The sequence below is a fragment of the Channa argus genome, chromosome 9 (genome assembly GCF_033026475.1).
Source record: "Channa argus isolate prfri chromosome 9, Channa argus male v1.0, whole genome shotgun sequence".
In the NCBI taxonomy this organism is placed as follows: domain Eukaryota; kingdom Metazoa; phylum Chordata; class Actinopteri; order Anabantiformes; family Channidae; genus Channa; species Channa argus.
This window is the reverse complement of record NC_090205.1, coordinates 21,019,460-21,034,213: the sequence shown is the minus strand read 5'-3', so window position 1 is coordinate 21,034,213 and position 14,754 is coordinate 21,019,460. Positions and strand designations below refer to the sequence as shown.

The following is a 14,754-nucleotide window of genomic DNA, read 5'->3' as shown; positions in this document are numbered from 1 at the left end:
AATGATGGCATTATTAATTAAAGGCTGCTTAATAAAGATGATGAAAAGATCATTTGTGGCCACATCTGGTTTGCACAGTCATCCCGATCATCTTCATCACAATTATTTCGCTCTGGAGTAGCACGGCTTAGCTAATCAAAAAGCACAAGTAGGCTGCATAAAATACTGCCAGGCACAGGGCTATTATGCAGAAATTAAGGGGAATTCAGTGTACTGTTGTGGTCCCCTTAGATGATCCTGCTGGTCCATTCATAAATTTAAATTACTACGTTGCTAGTATTCATTCTTAGTCCAAGAGTCATTTTGTCAGAGGGAGTTGTCAGCCCTTCATACCTTCCTTTAAATCATGGTCTATTTAGTTGCAGTTCAGTGGGAATATGCACACATTTCCCATCAAAAGGTTGTGCAATCTGTATAGAAAGGACGAACTGACTCTGTGCCAAATTGGAAAACAGCTACAAGGCCCACCCAGTTCCCCACACAGCACATGAACCACACTACAGAGCAATGCAGCTTCACTAGTCAGTGTTGAGTGTCTGAAGGGGCTGTTTTGCTTCAAGCTGGCACACTTTCCTAGCAATGATAGGCCAAAGGCAAAGGCCAGTGTACTTGTAGTATGTGTTGAATTTGGCTTGAACGCTCACAGCCCTCCGGTCTTCAGAATGATGAATGAGTTACTGGAGCTCTTCTGCAACAGGGATATGAGTGCAGTTCAGGTCTGCTACCAGGATGAGGTGGCATTTGACCTGGAAAGCTGCCCATCTGATAACAGAGGTCCTGGACTCCAAAGCTGCTGCTGCAGAATAGGATGCTGTCTCTCCTAGTCAGGCTGTCACAGTCTACTCCCTGGTGGCTATGTTATGATCCTGCCTGCCAGCAGCAGACATTTATACTGTCCTCTCCACACAGTCACACAGAAAGGTCATTTCTGTGCTGTCTTTTTTGTGTGTCTCTTGTGCTTGATACAAGCACATTACATGTTTGGCCTACTACAATCCATGTTTTTATTATCCCTACTATCCAAAAAGAACATTTTATGAAAAATCTCTGCCCTGTTTTTTATGGTCAACCCTAATGTCACTGTACAAAACAGCCATGCACTTTTGTCTGCGATATTGTGATTCAGCACATAAATACTGTCTTTGCAGCCGTAGTTTGTAATTTGATTTCAGGGAGCAAAATATAGAAAAATATTAATGACCATTTTGCATTGTGCTGTTAATTTATGTTGTTCAATAGATATAATAAACATGACTATACAGTCAATCTGAAATAAATACTTTATGCCATATAATACATAACTATTGTCACTCAGGTTCAACCTTCAACCTGTGAGCTATTCGCACTTGACTTTGTTTGGGGTAGAAAGAAACATTAATTTACTGGATATATTCAAAATTAAAATGAAATTGCACAAATGTGTCAAAGAGGATGTGTTTTTATTAGGTTTGGAGACAATACAGCATCATGCAGTGTTGAAGTCATGAAATGTCTAAACTGCCATTTGTACCCAGCTGATGCAGTTACTACATTCTAATATAAACTATTCAAAATATAGGACTGTTAGGTTATGATGTGTTTTTTTAAATGCCCAAATAAGACTGAAAAATAATTTAATAAATGTTTATGGAGTGTGTGAGGAGGTCAAGTAAGGATGTTAGCAAAACAAAGCATAATGACAAAAAGGGACACACACACCACAGGGTAGATGGTGAGGTTCCAACTGAGGTCCCTGCTGTTTCACACAAGAGCTTCAAAAATTTTAGCCAGTACTGATAGATTGGACATTGGCCTATCATTAGTTAAAATCGCTGGGTCACCCCCTTTAAATAAAGGGAGGGCAAAGGCTGATTTCCATATAGAGGGAATTTCATTTTTTTCCACTGTAAGGTTAAAAAGGGTTGTGAGAGGCCCTGCTTCGATTTTAAAAAGTCAGATTCTATTAAATCAGGTCAAGGAGATTTTCAACGATCTAACGTTTTAAGAGCTTTATGAACTTCCTGAATGGAGAAAGGTACAAAATTGAAAGGCTCACCAGTGCACTTTAGGAAGGTTTGTGCAAAGCGTCACAGAGACTGCCTCCACAGAATCAAAGAGCCAGAAGATATATAATGCTTGTTAAAACAATGTGATGACCTCCATTCTATCATACACAAGAGAACCATTTAAAACACAGGTAGGTAAAGCCTGAGAGCTTTAACTCACTGAAAGAGAATTAATTACTCTCCAAAATTTCAGTGGACTATTTAGGTTATCAATGTTAACAGACATTGTTGCTCTTCGTGTCCTCTCTCTCCTCCTCAGCCAATGTTCTGGACATCCTGTTGGTTTGAAACAATATACAGTATGTTGAAACGTGTTGTAAAATAATTTATAGGTGTGCTTGTGTATAATGTGGGCCTGTCTTCACCTGGCAGAAAGAGGTGGCAAGATGACAGTGCGTGGATATGCATTAAGCGCAAGCTCTCCTCTTACAGCTTCCATCATCAGGTTCTGTAGGGTGTTCAGCAAAATATCTTCAACTATGTGGGCTGGCACATTTTCAGGGTGCAGGGTGTTCTGTGTTTGGGACTTGTTTTTCAAAGATCCTGCACTCTCCTCCTTGTCCACTGTGTTGTCATTCCGTCCAGCCTCTGATCCACTCAAAAGAACTTGAGGTTCAATTTTAGAAGGAGAAGAAGGAGGCTGGAGGATGGGAGAGGTTTGTGCTGGTTGGTAGAGGATGGGCTTGGAGACCAAAGTAATCAGAGGTTGAATGAAGGCTGAGTCATCGAGTATGTTACTGCAAAGGGCAGAAGTTAGTAACATAAACACACACACACACACACACACACACACACACACACACACACACACGTTTATATTGCTACAATGTAGTGCTGGAACAACAAATCAATAAATCATCAGTGACTTAAATATTTAGTTATTTTGAATGGAATGTGTCGCAGTGTTTACATTGATCCCTGATCATAGCCATTCTCAGGCATCCTGCAAATGCTTAATATAGGAGCCCAAACACAGCTGTCAAAAGTATGGAAAATCTTTAAACAGAGTATTGATAAAATGATGCTCTGCAGGCTGTTAATTATAGCCTCTCATCAGCTAAAGTGCTCGTGTGGCATTTAAATTAGGCCTACTGCTATAAATCCTAACTTTTGTGTGGAACATCATCATAAGGTACAAGTAAAAATTTGAAATGGTTCCTTCTGTAATAGATGTCATCTTAAACTGGCCTTTTTGACAGCAGCTATGGTTATTATTTGTTGGTAAGTTAACCAAAGTAATAAACAAATTAAAAAAAAAAAATTAGTCCAGCAATAGTCATAGTTGCAGCCTAACTAGAGTGCAGTTAAATGAAATGTAAATCCCATCATGACCTGCCTGATTGAAAATTATATCTAAGAGATGGACTTCTAAGTTTAAGTTTTTACTGTTTACTGGATATTTGGGTGTCTGTGGGAATTACTTCAGCAGAGAGATGAGTATGTGCATGAGGATATGTTTCTCAGGGGTTGGTTGAGATGGGCCAGCAAGGAGGCTGGCCTTAAGGTTCTTGTCTGAGAGGAGGCATCTGAGAAAGGCAGTAGAGATAAAAATGTCATCATTTCAGCAATTTATTAGAGATCAGGGTAATTGAAAATGTTTTTTTAGAGGCAGGAAATGATGAGGTGAGGACTAAACCTCATGCTTTTTGTCTAATCTAATTAGTCAGGATTTTGCTCACTGATTTCGAACATGTGCTATAAAGAACTTTACCTATAGAATTTGTTGAACTGGTCAGGGAATTGTTTGATGTACTCTCGAAGCCCATGAGAGTGTGCTGTAACCCCAAGATGCAGCAGAGCAGGCTTGGGCGCTTCAGGCGGCCCCCATACTTTTGTTTCCCGCTGTGCCCGACGCTCAGCTTTTGTTAGTTTGTTGCATATGTTGCCTGGTGTTTTCCAACTACTGCTGACACAGATAGGAGGAAGAGTCTGGAGAGGAGAGAATGTCAAAGGATAAAAATGTTTTACTTTCTAATTTCATTTTATTACTGTAATAATTATTCAGGGGTCAGACCTTTTATCTACCACAAATGAAGACTACCTTATATTTCATGAGTAGTGATCCCTTTCTTACTGGAGGTGCTACAAGTTCCTGTAACATTAAAGGGTGAATTTTGTTGAAGTCCATTCCAACACAACTTCTTAACTATAAAAATTTGTTTGTAATGTGATCTTATCTATTCAAACCTCTTGGTTCACGGTTTGGTTTTTGTCTACAATTGTGAATTCATCTTGCTGTCTCTGTCTTTCTTCCTCCCAACGCCACAAAGCATCATGATATTGAACCATTACTGCTTCCTGAATTACCTGGAGAAGAGGGTTAAATATGTTGGAGGGATGAAAAAGATGACACAATGTTTATCGAAGAAAAAAAGGCGACCAACCAGGAACTAAAGTAACAAGCTGAAAAGCCAAACAGAACAAAACAAGGAGATTAAAATCTACAGTCCTGTTGTGGGATACCTGACAGATGAAATCGAGCTGATAAACAGTGGGATAGTCAGTAGCAGCGAAGGTAAGAACACAAAGAGCACTTTCCCCTGGACAAAGACTGCCGTGCTCAGGACGGATCTGCACCACCTGCCACAAGACACACAGGCACGCACACATTCTCAAATATTGTCAGCATGTCACATCATTTAAAGCTTTCCCTGACATTTTCGATCGATATCTCACCTGGCACATGAACAAAGGCTCATTTCATGCCAATCTTTCCAAGAGAATAAAAGACATATAGATGAAATCACTAATATATAATAGAAAATAATAGAAAAATATAACAGAAAAGAAAAACTATTACTATAACTACGGAAAAGCATAGCAAGAAAACTATTTAGTGTCTCCAGAACTCATTGCAATTTCTGCATAAATTGGTCATTATATGTGAGCTGGGCCTAACCAAAGTCACAACTACAAACAAACACAATATATCCAAGCTGCTAAAACTCAGTTACAGTTCAATAGTTTGGGTTTGTTCAAAAAAGACGTGATCTTTCATCTCTGTTTGGAACCAATTCTCTTGCCTTTTTTTGTGGGAAGTTGGAAGCTGTGTTTATATTTCTGACATGATTATATTATAAAATCTTGCCGAACTAGGTCAGTAGAGTAACACAGCCTAACTTTGCCAGTATGACTGTACTCAAATTAGTAGATCGTGCACAGAGCCACTGGAAAACAGTTTTTAGTTTGTCTATATACCATTGTTGCTAATGCACTTTTATTTATCTAGCTACAGTCCCTTTGCTTTCTCCTCATTCTCCCATCTCTCCCTTAAATTTGAACAATTTTAAAAACTTTTTTAGCCAAACAAAGGATATGCGGGTGACATATTCTAACCACTGTAGTAGGCACAGCTAAACAAGACCATATAGTTCACAAGAATGCACCCACGTTAACATGGTGTGACACAACTTCACATTCTGTGACTAGCAGATCATATTTATCCTTACCTGTTGGTTTCCCTGCTGGGACAAGTCCCAGTTGTACTGGAAAGTGTCTGTGTGAGACGCATTGATGAGAAAGAGGATTCTTGAACACTGGGAGGACACAGGAATGTCACCTAAAGAGATGCTGTCTTCAGAGAGAAATACCACCTACAAAAAGGCAAGATGAATAAACGGAATAGGGCAATGGTATCTGAATAATCTCAGATTTCAGCGAAAAAAATCATTTGAATGGTCTTTCACAAAAGCATTATGTACTGCATGTGTCTCTTTTCATGCAGCCCTCACTTGTCCGGGGAAGGGCACCCTCTGTCCACAGGGTACAGATGCCTCAGTATCACTGCTGCTAAATGGATTTGAGGATCCTAGAGTGCGAGAATGATACCCGCATCCCTCAAACTTTACCAGTGTCGAATCCCCATCCTGGACGTGGATGGGAACATGCATCTAGAGAGTCACAAATCAGAATGAACATTTATGGATAGTATGAGCTGAAATAAAAATATTCTAACTACTGCCATTGTACATACAATTCATTTCTAGCGGATTAAAAAAAATATGCTACAGAAGAAAGCACTTGGTGAAACATGCTGGCTACAGTAAAAGATGGACAACCTATTGAGAACCGTGCAAGGTTAAGAAGGGACAATAGTAAGGAGTAGACAGCAGAAAGTAGGAATAGTATAGCAGCAACCATACTTGATACATCTTTGCCTCCAATGGAGAGAAGATCCATTCCAGTTTGGCCAACTTTCCAGGTGGGACCTCTCCCTGTGGATTGATGCAGCACAACACTGGATGGTTAAAGTTGTCAGTCTGAAGCTGTGACAACACAGCTGTGTCCACTTCATAATGGACTGGCACCGCACCAGCATTGTGTAATTCATAAACCTGCAAGACAAAGAGGTAAAAGTTATCCACGTTTGTTTGAATCTTTACAGAAGCTTTTGCTTCAATCGTTTTTTGCAGTATATTTTCAATGGAAAGCTGCAAATTCCAGTCTAACACGCATTATAATATCAAAACAAAAGTACTGTATTAAAGTTTCAAGTTAAGTACTTGGAGAAACCTATGGAAATTACACCGAATAATAATAATTGCGATTGAACACGCCACCTTTATGTAGACTTCATGGTACACAGGATTACACACCTGCCCTGGAGGACTGCGGTCACCAATAGTTACAGTGGTGAAGACATGTTGATTAAAGGCAAAGTGAAGATATGGTCTGTCTCTCTCCACTGTCACTCCTTGGAAGTTTAGCTGTGCATAGACAAATGTTTTACATTTATTTATTTTTTTTGTTTGTTTAGTTTAGCATATGGTTGAAATTATCCGAAGTTCTGCCTTACCAAGACCTCGATGCCGTAAGAGAGTTTGAACATGACAGGAATTCGATTTGTACCAACAAATTTATGGCTGTGAAGAAAGAAGTTTCGACTATTTTAAGATGGCACACATAGTTTGAGTGATTTACAGTATGTCCAAAAGATCTGCATTTAGCTCAAAAAGACACAATTGGTCATAATTGAGTTGTACGAGTAATTAAATAAACATCAACAAATACCACCAGTGTGAGCTCTGCCCTGTGCAGTAATCTCTGACCTGTAACTGAGGTGTACTGCCCTCTGCTGTCCTTGGGACAAAGTTCCAGACCGAGGAGAAATGTTGAACAGATGGTTGTCTTGAACCTGTCAGTAAGATGAACAAATCTGTCCTTTGTGTGTCATTCCTTAAGTTAAGTTATTCTAAAATAAGGATATCAGTGGGTTTTTTAATCACATAGTGGTATTTAATATTCATTAAATTCCTTCATGTTATTAGATAAAAATGAGACATGTCTGACTTTCATGTGATGAAGCTCAGTGCTGCTGAACTCTTTTGTCTCTGTCCAGTACTCCAACTCTATCTGTTGATCCTCTGGAAACAAGAATGCCCTTTAATTGAAGAGCAATCCACCAATTAGATAGATACAAATCAGTGGACAAAGATTAGTGAAACGTTCATTCAAGGTTTCTCTAACAACCTCTACTTTACCATTCATGTGTGATTTCTAACTCACCAGTCTACAGGGATGGAGCCCGGGTTATGAAACATCAACACAAAAACGGAAGGGTCTGAATTCACGGGCGCAGCACTAAAGTTGAAATCCAAGATGGCTTTAGTGAAGATAGAAGGATCACTGTGCAGCCTAAAGACAGGACAAGAACAGGATACATACCAAACCTTGCACTTTGATTATTTTTTTTTTATATATTAAAAAAGCATGATGCCCCCTTACCTGTGTCTGGTACAGTTTTTATAAGTGAACTCAGATGAGGAAGGGTTGGACAGCAGGTGCTCATTGAGGCCGTCCAATGAGAAGAGTTTCCATAGATGGTCCTTACTGAGTCTGTCAGCACTGCCACTGCTGCACACATCAATAACCTGTAGAGTGGGGAATACACCCTTAGCTCGCACTTCACACACTGCCTGAGGAGTGGATGATACAAGCCCTAGGGGAAAAATACAGACACAAAGATGGAGAGCAGAATTTATAAAGTTATAGAAAACAAAACCAAAAAAAAAAACCCCACAATTCAGGCATGTAGAGTGTTTGTGTTTGTGGCTCTACCCACATACCACTTGAATTCAATGTCTGGTAACTGATGGTCCACAAATACTGGGCTCGCCTTTCTGGTCTAGCAGTAGACCGGAGCAGCATTGTGCATTGTGAGGGGATGGTTCCCCTCTCACAGTCCAAACGTAGAGCTAAAAGGACACAAACAGGACACAACATGAGTTCTAGTATATCTGTCTCAGTCTTGCTCAGCAGGTTGCTAAAACCACAAATGATATAAGAGAGAACTGATAAATTCCACATACATAAAACAAGCACAAATGCTACCAAAGGCAAAAATACCACAAGCTTTAGTCTCTGGGCCATAATGAAAATCCTCCTCCAGAAGTCTCTGTTGTACAGAAAGACAAATGGACAAAGCACAGGGGCTGTTGTTCACCAGAGGAATTTCTATTGACCTGTCACCTCCAACCAGAGTCTCCCCAACATCCACGAATGCATTCTCTGCCTAGCGAGGACACAGAGAGGGACACACTGCTTGATTCATTCCTTTATTTAAATTCCTTTAAATTTTCTTATAAACTGAATTACCGTGTATGGACACAAGAATATACAGTACTATAACCATAGGCTACATCACTCAAACTCAGCGACAGCCTCACCTTTATGAAGCCGCTAGAGCCCATTCCTTCCACTTTAAGACTAAGCTCTGACATGTTACATCCATCTGTCTGGATTGGCCAGAAGGTGAGAATAGGTTTGACTGTGTATGTTTCCTGTGCCAGTGGGCTGAATGACCATGTCTGCACCTGTTATAAAACAAACCAAAAAAACTATAATCAACTGCTCAGTAGTTTCTTCAGGTCCAAAGATTCTGTCTAGAAAACTGAACAATATGTGGGATTCTCTGTCTTAGTCTCTCACTGAGATCTCATTGGGATGCAGTTCACCAGCAGCTGGTTCAACAAAGATAATATTCTGGCTTGACTCTGGAATGCTCCACTGGAACCTATCAGAAAGGACAAAAAAAAAAAACAAAACGCCTGTGGTAAGACAAGATTACTGATCCAACGATAAAACCCGACTACGAACAATAAACTGAAAAATGTCAGAAATACAGGACCAGAATAACAACACTGGGATCACAAATCAGCCAACCAACCGTAGAGGTACACGGCTGAGGTTCCTGATGTGGTGAGAGCGCTGAGTTTTCGAGCCCACGGCTGTTGGTTGGAAATATAAACTGTTGTCTCCTTCTGCAGAAACACACAGCTTTTCCACCACGCAGACAACTGTCAGTGCCTAAGGAAGATAAAGTCATTCACTAATAGGAAAATATGGAAGAACAGTGCGTCCCAGCATTACAGCGTGCATCCTCTGTGGACCTGCACAGTGCATACAGTACCTTTGTGTCTTTAGATCCATTAAGCTGCAGCTGTAAAGTGAAGCCCTGTTTGGGACTGTCTTCTGTGGGCATTGCTCTGAGGGTGAGGATTTGGTGATCACCAGGCCTGATCAGACCACACTTAGGAATTACAGCCACTGATTCTGTCAGGGCAGGGTTTGAGCTTTGGTCCAGACAGAAAGTGAGGGGCAGATCACTATTATTCCGGACAAGGACTGTCCGATATGAAAGAGCACTCAGACCTGGAAAAACCTACAAATAACAAAATGTTTTAGAGTAGAGTGTTATTTCCTAGTGAACAGCGGTGTCTTACAGTAGAGAAGACAGGTAAATAAACAGAAAGAGAGAGAAATCCTGTGCACTGCAGCGTTTGCATTTTTTCTTTTGCCTAATACTTACCACTCGCGGAGGCTCCAGGGAACAACATGGGATGAAGTGCTCTTTGACTGGCTGAAAGGAGTGACCAATGACTCTGACAGTCGCACACCATGGCAGACACAGTAGTTGTTCATCTATGGGATGATTGTCCTGCAACAACCAAAAACAACAGAGGGTAGAGAAGGGCTGGCAGGGCAAAAAGCAAACTTAACTGAATTATAACTGTTTGCAATGATGAACTCAAAATCAAAACCTCTCACATGTTGTATTTAGACTTTTCTAATTCATTGTTTGTTTGACAATATTACCTTATAGAATGCAAAGCACTCAAGCTGTGCTCCATGCACGCTATTGAGCTGCTTGGGGTCATATGTCACTCCGAATGAGGTGGACTTTAGTGGAGCCAGATCACATGCTGAGGGCGACACTGCAAACGGAGAGTCTTGGGCAACAGTCCATACGACTCTAGAGGAGAATAATTTGCAACAAAGGCCATTTTGTGCAAGAAACATATTATACAAAAACATATTCTTCTCATGTTTAAAGAATGTAGTAGTTAGCCTGGTGTACCTGAGTTTCCCTCTCGTGTGGTTGGTGATGGAAACAAACTGACAGGAAGTTAATGAAGTAAACGAGGAGGAGGGCACTTTGTGATTGAACAGCAGTTCATTGGGCACCACAGACATATGTGTAAATGATAAAAATGAACTTGAGAAGAGAGGATCCATACACCCCAAGGAAGACTGGTAAAATTCCTCCATGGCAGTTCTTGGCACAACAGCAGCACTGTCCTGTCTTTGGTTTGACTTCTAGATAATGACAATTCAATGTCAATGTTACTCTGTACTGATGATCGGGTGAATGTAATGATGTAACAAAATCAAAATATCTGCATATCTCTCTGTGGCACTTCACCTCCTCCATGGTGGAGTTCATCCCCTGCTGGTCCGAGTGGACTTCAGATAGACCATCAGGTGGGTCCTGTCTGCGGTACCAATAAAGCTTGTACAAAACCAAGTGTTCAGGTCGCAGTATGACTGGTTGCTGGAGCTCTGAGTGGCATGTACCAATCAGATCAAGGAAGAGAGGGTCCTGACAGAAAAAATTAGTTAGTCTTACTCAGGTTTTTATCCACCCTTAGAATGTGCGTGCGTGTGTGCATGCGTGTGTGACTACTCGCTCTTACCCTGTGCAGGATGAGACACGTCACTCGCCTGTGGTGTGCAATTGGCTGTGTCGGCCTATAGAATGCCTTCAGTGTGGTCTGGCTATGTGGTTTAACTGTGCCACTTGTTGGCTGGATCCTGAACACACTGTGGCCATTACAGTCAAGGTCCCATTGGTAAATAGCTTCAGCGGGGGAAGAATTAACCAGCTCCACTGTCTGTGTTACTATTCCTCCTTCCTCAACACAGCCAAAGTCCACCACAGAGGAGGATAAAGAAGCTTTGGGACCTAGTTACAGAAACACAAATACACATGTATAAAATGACACTGAAAAATGAAGATTTCCTTCACATTTTTCTTCAATTCTCAACATTCAAGAATATTTGTACACATTCATCTGACATTGTAAAACTTGTATTGTTTGATTGTGACTTTATGCAATTTTCTGCGTGTACCCTACCTATACAGGTTCCAGTAAGTTTGAGTGGGCTTTCTTTAAGTGCACCTCTACATTTCAGAGACAAATACTCAACAGAAACAGTATCCACCACAGCAGGACAATAGGTGACTGTGGCCTGTTGTGATTCACCAGGCGCCAGCTTTCCGCTTGTGACATCACAGCCAAACTCTTCCCCAAACAAGGGCACCCCAGGGGAGAGCCTTGACAGAGAGAAAGATGCGGTTACCTGGAAAAATTAGATTTAAGGTTTACTGAAGTTATATGTGTGTCATAGTGTGTAATGTATAAGTATTAATGTACTTACAGAAGAGGGGTTAAATATCTCAAATTGTTTCTGCAAACTCTGACCGACTGCCACAGAACCAAAATGCAAAACAGCGGTGCACTGTTGTTTTTCCTCCTTGGTACTTGCAGTTCTCAGCTGAAGATATGGGTATTTGGCTAGAAAAGCAGAAAGATATCAGTTCTATCAGCGGCAACTGAGAAAAATATTAAAACATGCACTTGAATTTGCAGGGTCAGACAAGAGACCGGCTACGTAAAACCAAGGGCTAACGTGCATGTTTAAAACATTTTTCATGAACATTGCATAAGAAAACATTTGTATTTTGTGTTTTTAACCAACTACACAAATACGAGTCAATTTTACAAATACTACTGATGAAAATTAAGCAGCCATCATGATCATGAAGTAATGAAGACTATCCATTTACATTTACACGTGGACTGCAAACTTTGAGTAATTCATTAACAAATAATCTTTAAATCTATGTTAATCATTTTTTTGAATGCCTATGCTGTCACTTTTAACCTCTTAGAAGAATTTAACCACTCATGCAAAAACCCATTAATCTCTTCCTGTTCTGTCTCAAGTACTAGTTTGTATACCTAGTCCCTGCAGCAGCACAGTGCAAGAGCTTTTTGCCTTGTCCCCATCTTCTCCAAATCTGCAATAGGCATGTTGCTGATACACCAGTGCCTCTTGTGGCTGGAAGACCACAGTGATGTGACACTCCTGGCTTGGCTTCAACAGGCCTTGCTCAGGGCTCAGCTGGAACGGCGCTTCACACACCCACTGGAAGCATGTATGAAGTTTACTGTGGAAAGACGAGTATGCAGGGAAAATAGGGAACACACAGATACAGATGAGAGAAAGAGGGATTAAAAATGATGTAAAGTGAAACCATGCATAGCATTGCTGCAAAACACAAGGCTCTTTCACTGACTGCAGGAGGTACTTTACACACTGAATATCCCATAATGTTTTAGGACCATCCAGACCTTTTATTACTAAGCATCCCTCTGATGAGACAAACCAAACTCTCACGAGAACCCCAAGCCCAGTGGCATTATGCTGTGGGTGAGCAGCAAGAACACACATGAACACACTTAAATGTACCTTAAATTTCTGAGTCGGAATGTAGTATGTGAGGAGTACTGAACAGCACAGAGTGGCAGAAGCACAGAGTCGGGGATCTCCAGGGCATGGCAGGGAATTAAGGCACGCAGGCATACTTGAAAGCTGCCTTCTTTGCCTTGAAACTCAATGGCGTCCTCATACTCACACTGTCCAAACACACAAAATGATACTCAGATCGAAGACATGAAACCATGGTCTATGGTTCAAGAATGCAAAATGTACGGTATATTTCCTAACAAAGGCCCGATAGTAGATAAATTTCAACATATGTTACATTAAGTAATTTTCTGTTTGAGTTGTGTTACCCTCTGTAGTGGTTTAAATGTGACTGGCACAGAGAAAGAAGTCCCTGGGCTGAGAACAATTATCTGAGGAGTTAAGGTGGTGAAAAACTTGGACGTTGGAGGCCTGTGAGGGAAACATCAGGGAAAAACTTAGGGTAAACAGTGATTCCTGACACTTAGTAAAGTTGGTGTTAGGTTTTTTAATGAATGTGAATGAATGAATGACCTCAAGTGCAGCTTCTGCAGCTTGCTATGCAGGTTCTTCAAGACTAATGTTTTGGTGAATGCTTTTCCCTGGTCCCAGTCCTCCCAGACGAGCTCTGGCACTGTTTCCAACCCCGAAAGGAATCTTCTTTGGCTATGCACATTTTGCTGATGATCCTTTGCCTGCGGCCTGGGGAGATTCCCCGGATCCTGCCGTTACAAGGTGTTGGAGTAGATTTAAGTTTTGTAAAATAAAAAAATGATAAATGAAATTAAAACTGATATAACCAAAATTAGATACTTTTATCATAGAAATAAGGACAGCTTTAGCTACAAGAGCTATAAATAGCCAATATCTATAAGGCTGCTGTAGCTCATGGACCCTTTCTTTTTTAGAGAAAACAGGTCAAATTGATACATAGGGTAAACAAACATTTAGTAAAAATCTGCAACAATTTGCTAATAATGATAAGCGAACAATGTTTCTATTGAATTCTGTTGTTACATTGATCACGCTTCCAGCCCGGGGGGTCGCCCATGGTGCTCCAAAATCCAAAGTGTCTAGAGCCAGAGACCCAGGTAACATGACTGGAAAAAGAGACAGAACATGTAGCTGCACATCGTAAAACAGGCTACGGAGCAAAGTTTGTTGTAGCACGTTATGAAAGTGTTTGGTTGTTGGTTTGTAAATTAAGACCAATATTACTCAACACAGCTGGCGGCAAGAATCAAGTTGAGAAAACGCTCTGAATTTACCGTTAAGCTTAGCTAAGTATAACATCGCCTCATTACCTTCTTTCAAATGTCAGGCTTGGGAACTGCCAATTTTTTTTTCGGCTTTATTCCGGAAACCACCGGCAACAACACAGAAATGGTGCAAGTTTGCGTGCCACATCGTTTCTATGGCAACAAGACATTGTTTGCGTTAGAATTACTGCAGCCGAGAAGGGACATTTGTCAATCGCGAATTGGTACCATTGTAAAGTCTAGGGAATCTATTATATTCTTTAGCAACTAGAATAACTACGTAGTTTGATAAGCTGTACAAAAATAATCCATGAATGGATGTCAAAACTCAAGCAGTCCACACTACAATCACAATGCAACAATGCAACTTGAATAAATAAATACATTAAAACAATAAAGTCTAAGACAGTCTAAATAAATTCATTTGTAGTCTTTCCAACAATTACTCTTTATTAGTGTTGAACTTAAAGTGACATATATTAAATTCTATCATTTTAAATTATAATGACCACACCACACCATACCTATAAGAACAGTCTAAAAAATACAGGGGAAATATCATCAGGAAAATTCTAATACCATACAGCAGATGCAACTATTTGTGTGTGTCCGTGTGTGTGTGTGCCTCTCTGTGTGTGTGT

At 40.5% G+C, this 14,754-nt stretch overlaps 1 protein-coding gene across 1 annotated transcript; it reads right to left on the bottom strand.

The window, feature by feature from the left end:
• Positions 1-1,435: 1,435 nt before the first annotated feature.
• cfap65 (cilia and flagella associated protein 65) lies at positions 1,436-14,269 on the bottom strand. The gene is made up of 35 exons (XM_067515094.1): positions 14,159-14,269; positions 13,872-13,954; positions 13,389-13,576; positions 13,184-13,286; positions 12,858-13,024; positions 12,347-12,555; positions 11,763-11,899; positions 11,459-11,684; positions 11,018-11,286; positions 10,747-10,923; positions 10,402-10,640; positions 10,140-10,296; positions 9,853-9,981; positions 9,454-9,705; positions 9,211-9,350; positions 8,973-9,057; positions 8,711-8,857; positions 8,391-8,556; positions 8,111-8,239; positions 7,770-7,983; positions 7,551-7,679; positions 7,335-7,425; positions 7,094-7,179; positions 6,841-6,907; positions 6,641-6,751; positions 6,188-6,379; positions 5,777-5,935; positions 5,495-5,638; positions 4,509-4,625; positions 4,233-4,352; positions 4,087-4,137; positions 3,757-3,974; positions 3,467-3,571; positions 2,411-2,782; positions 1,436-2,321 (listed from the first exon to the last, which is right to left on the bottom strand). The coding sequence occupies exons 2-35, from the start codon at positions 13,950-13,952 to the stop codon at positions 2,261-2,263; spliced, it is 5,238 nt and encodes a 1,745-aa protein (XP_067371195.1). The 5' UTR covers positions 13,953-13,954; positions 14,159-14,269; the 3' UTR covers positions 1,436-2,260.
• Positions 14,270-14,754: the final 485 nt, after the last annotated feature.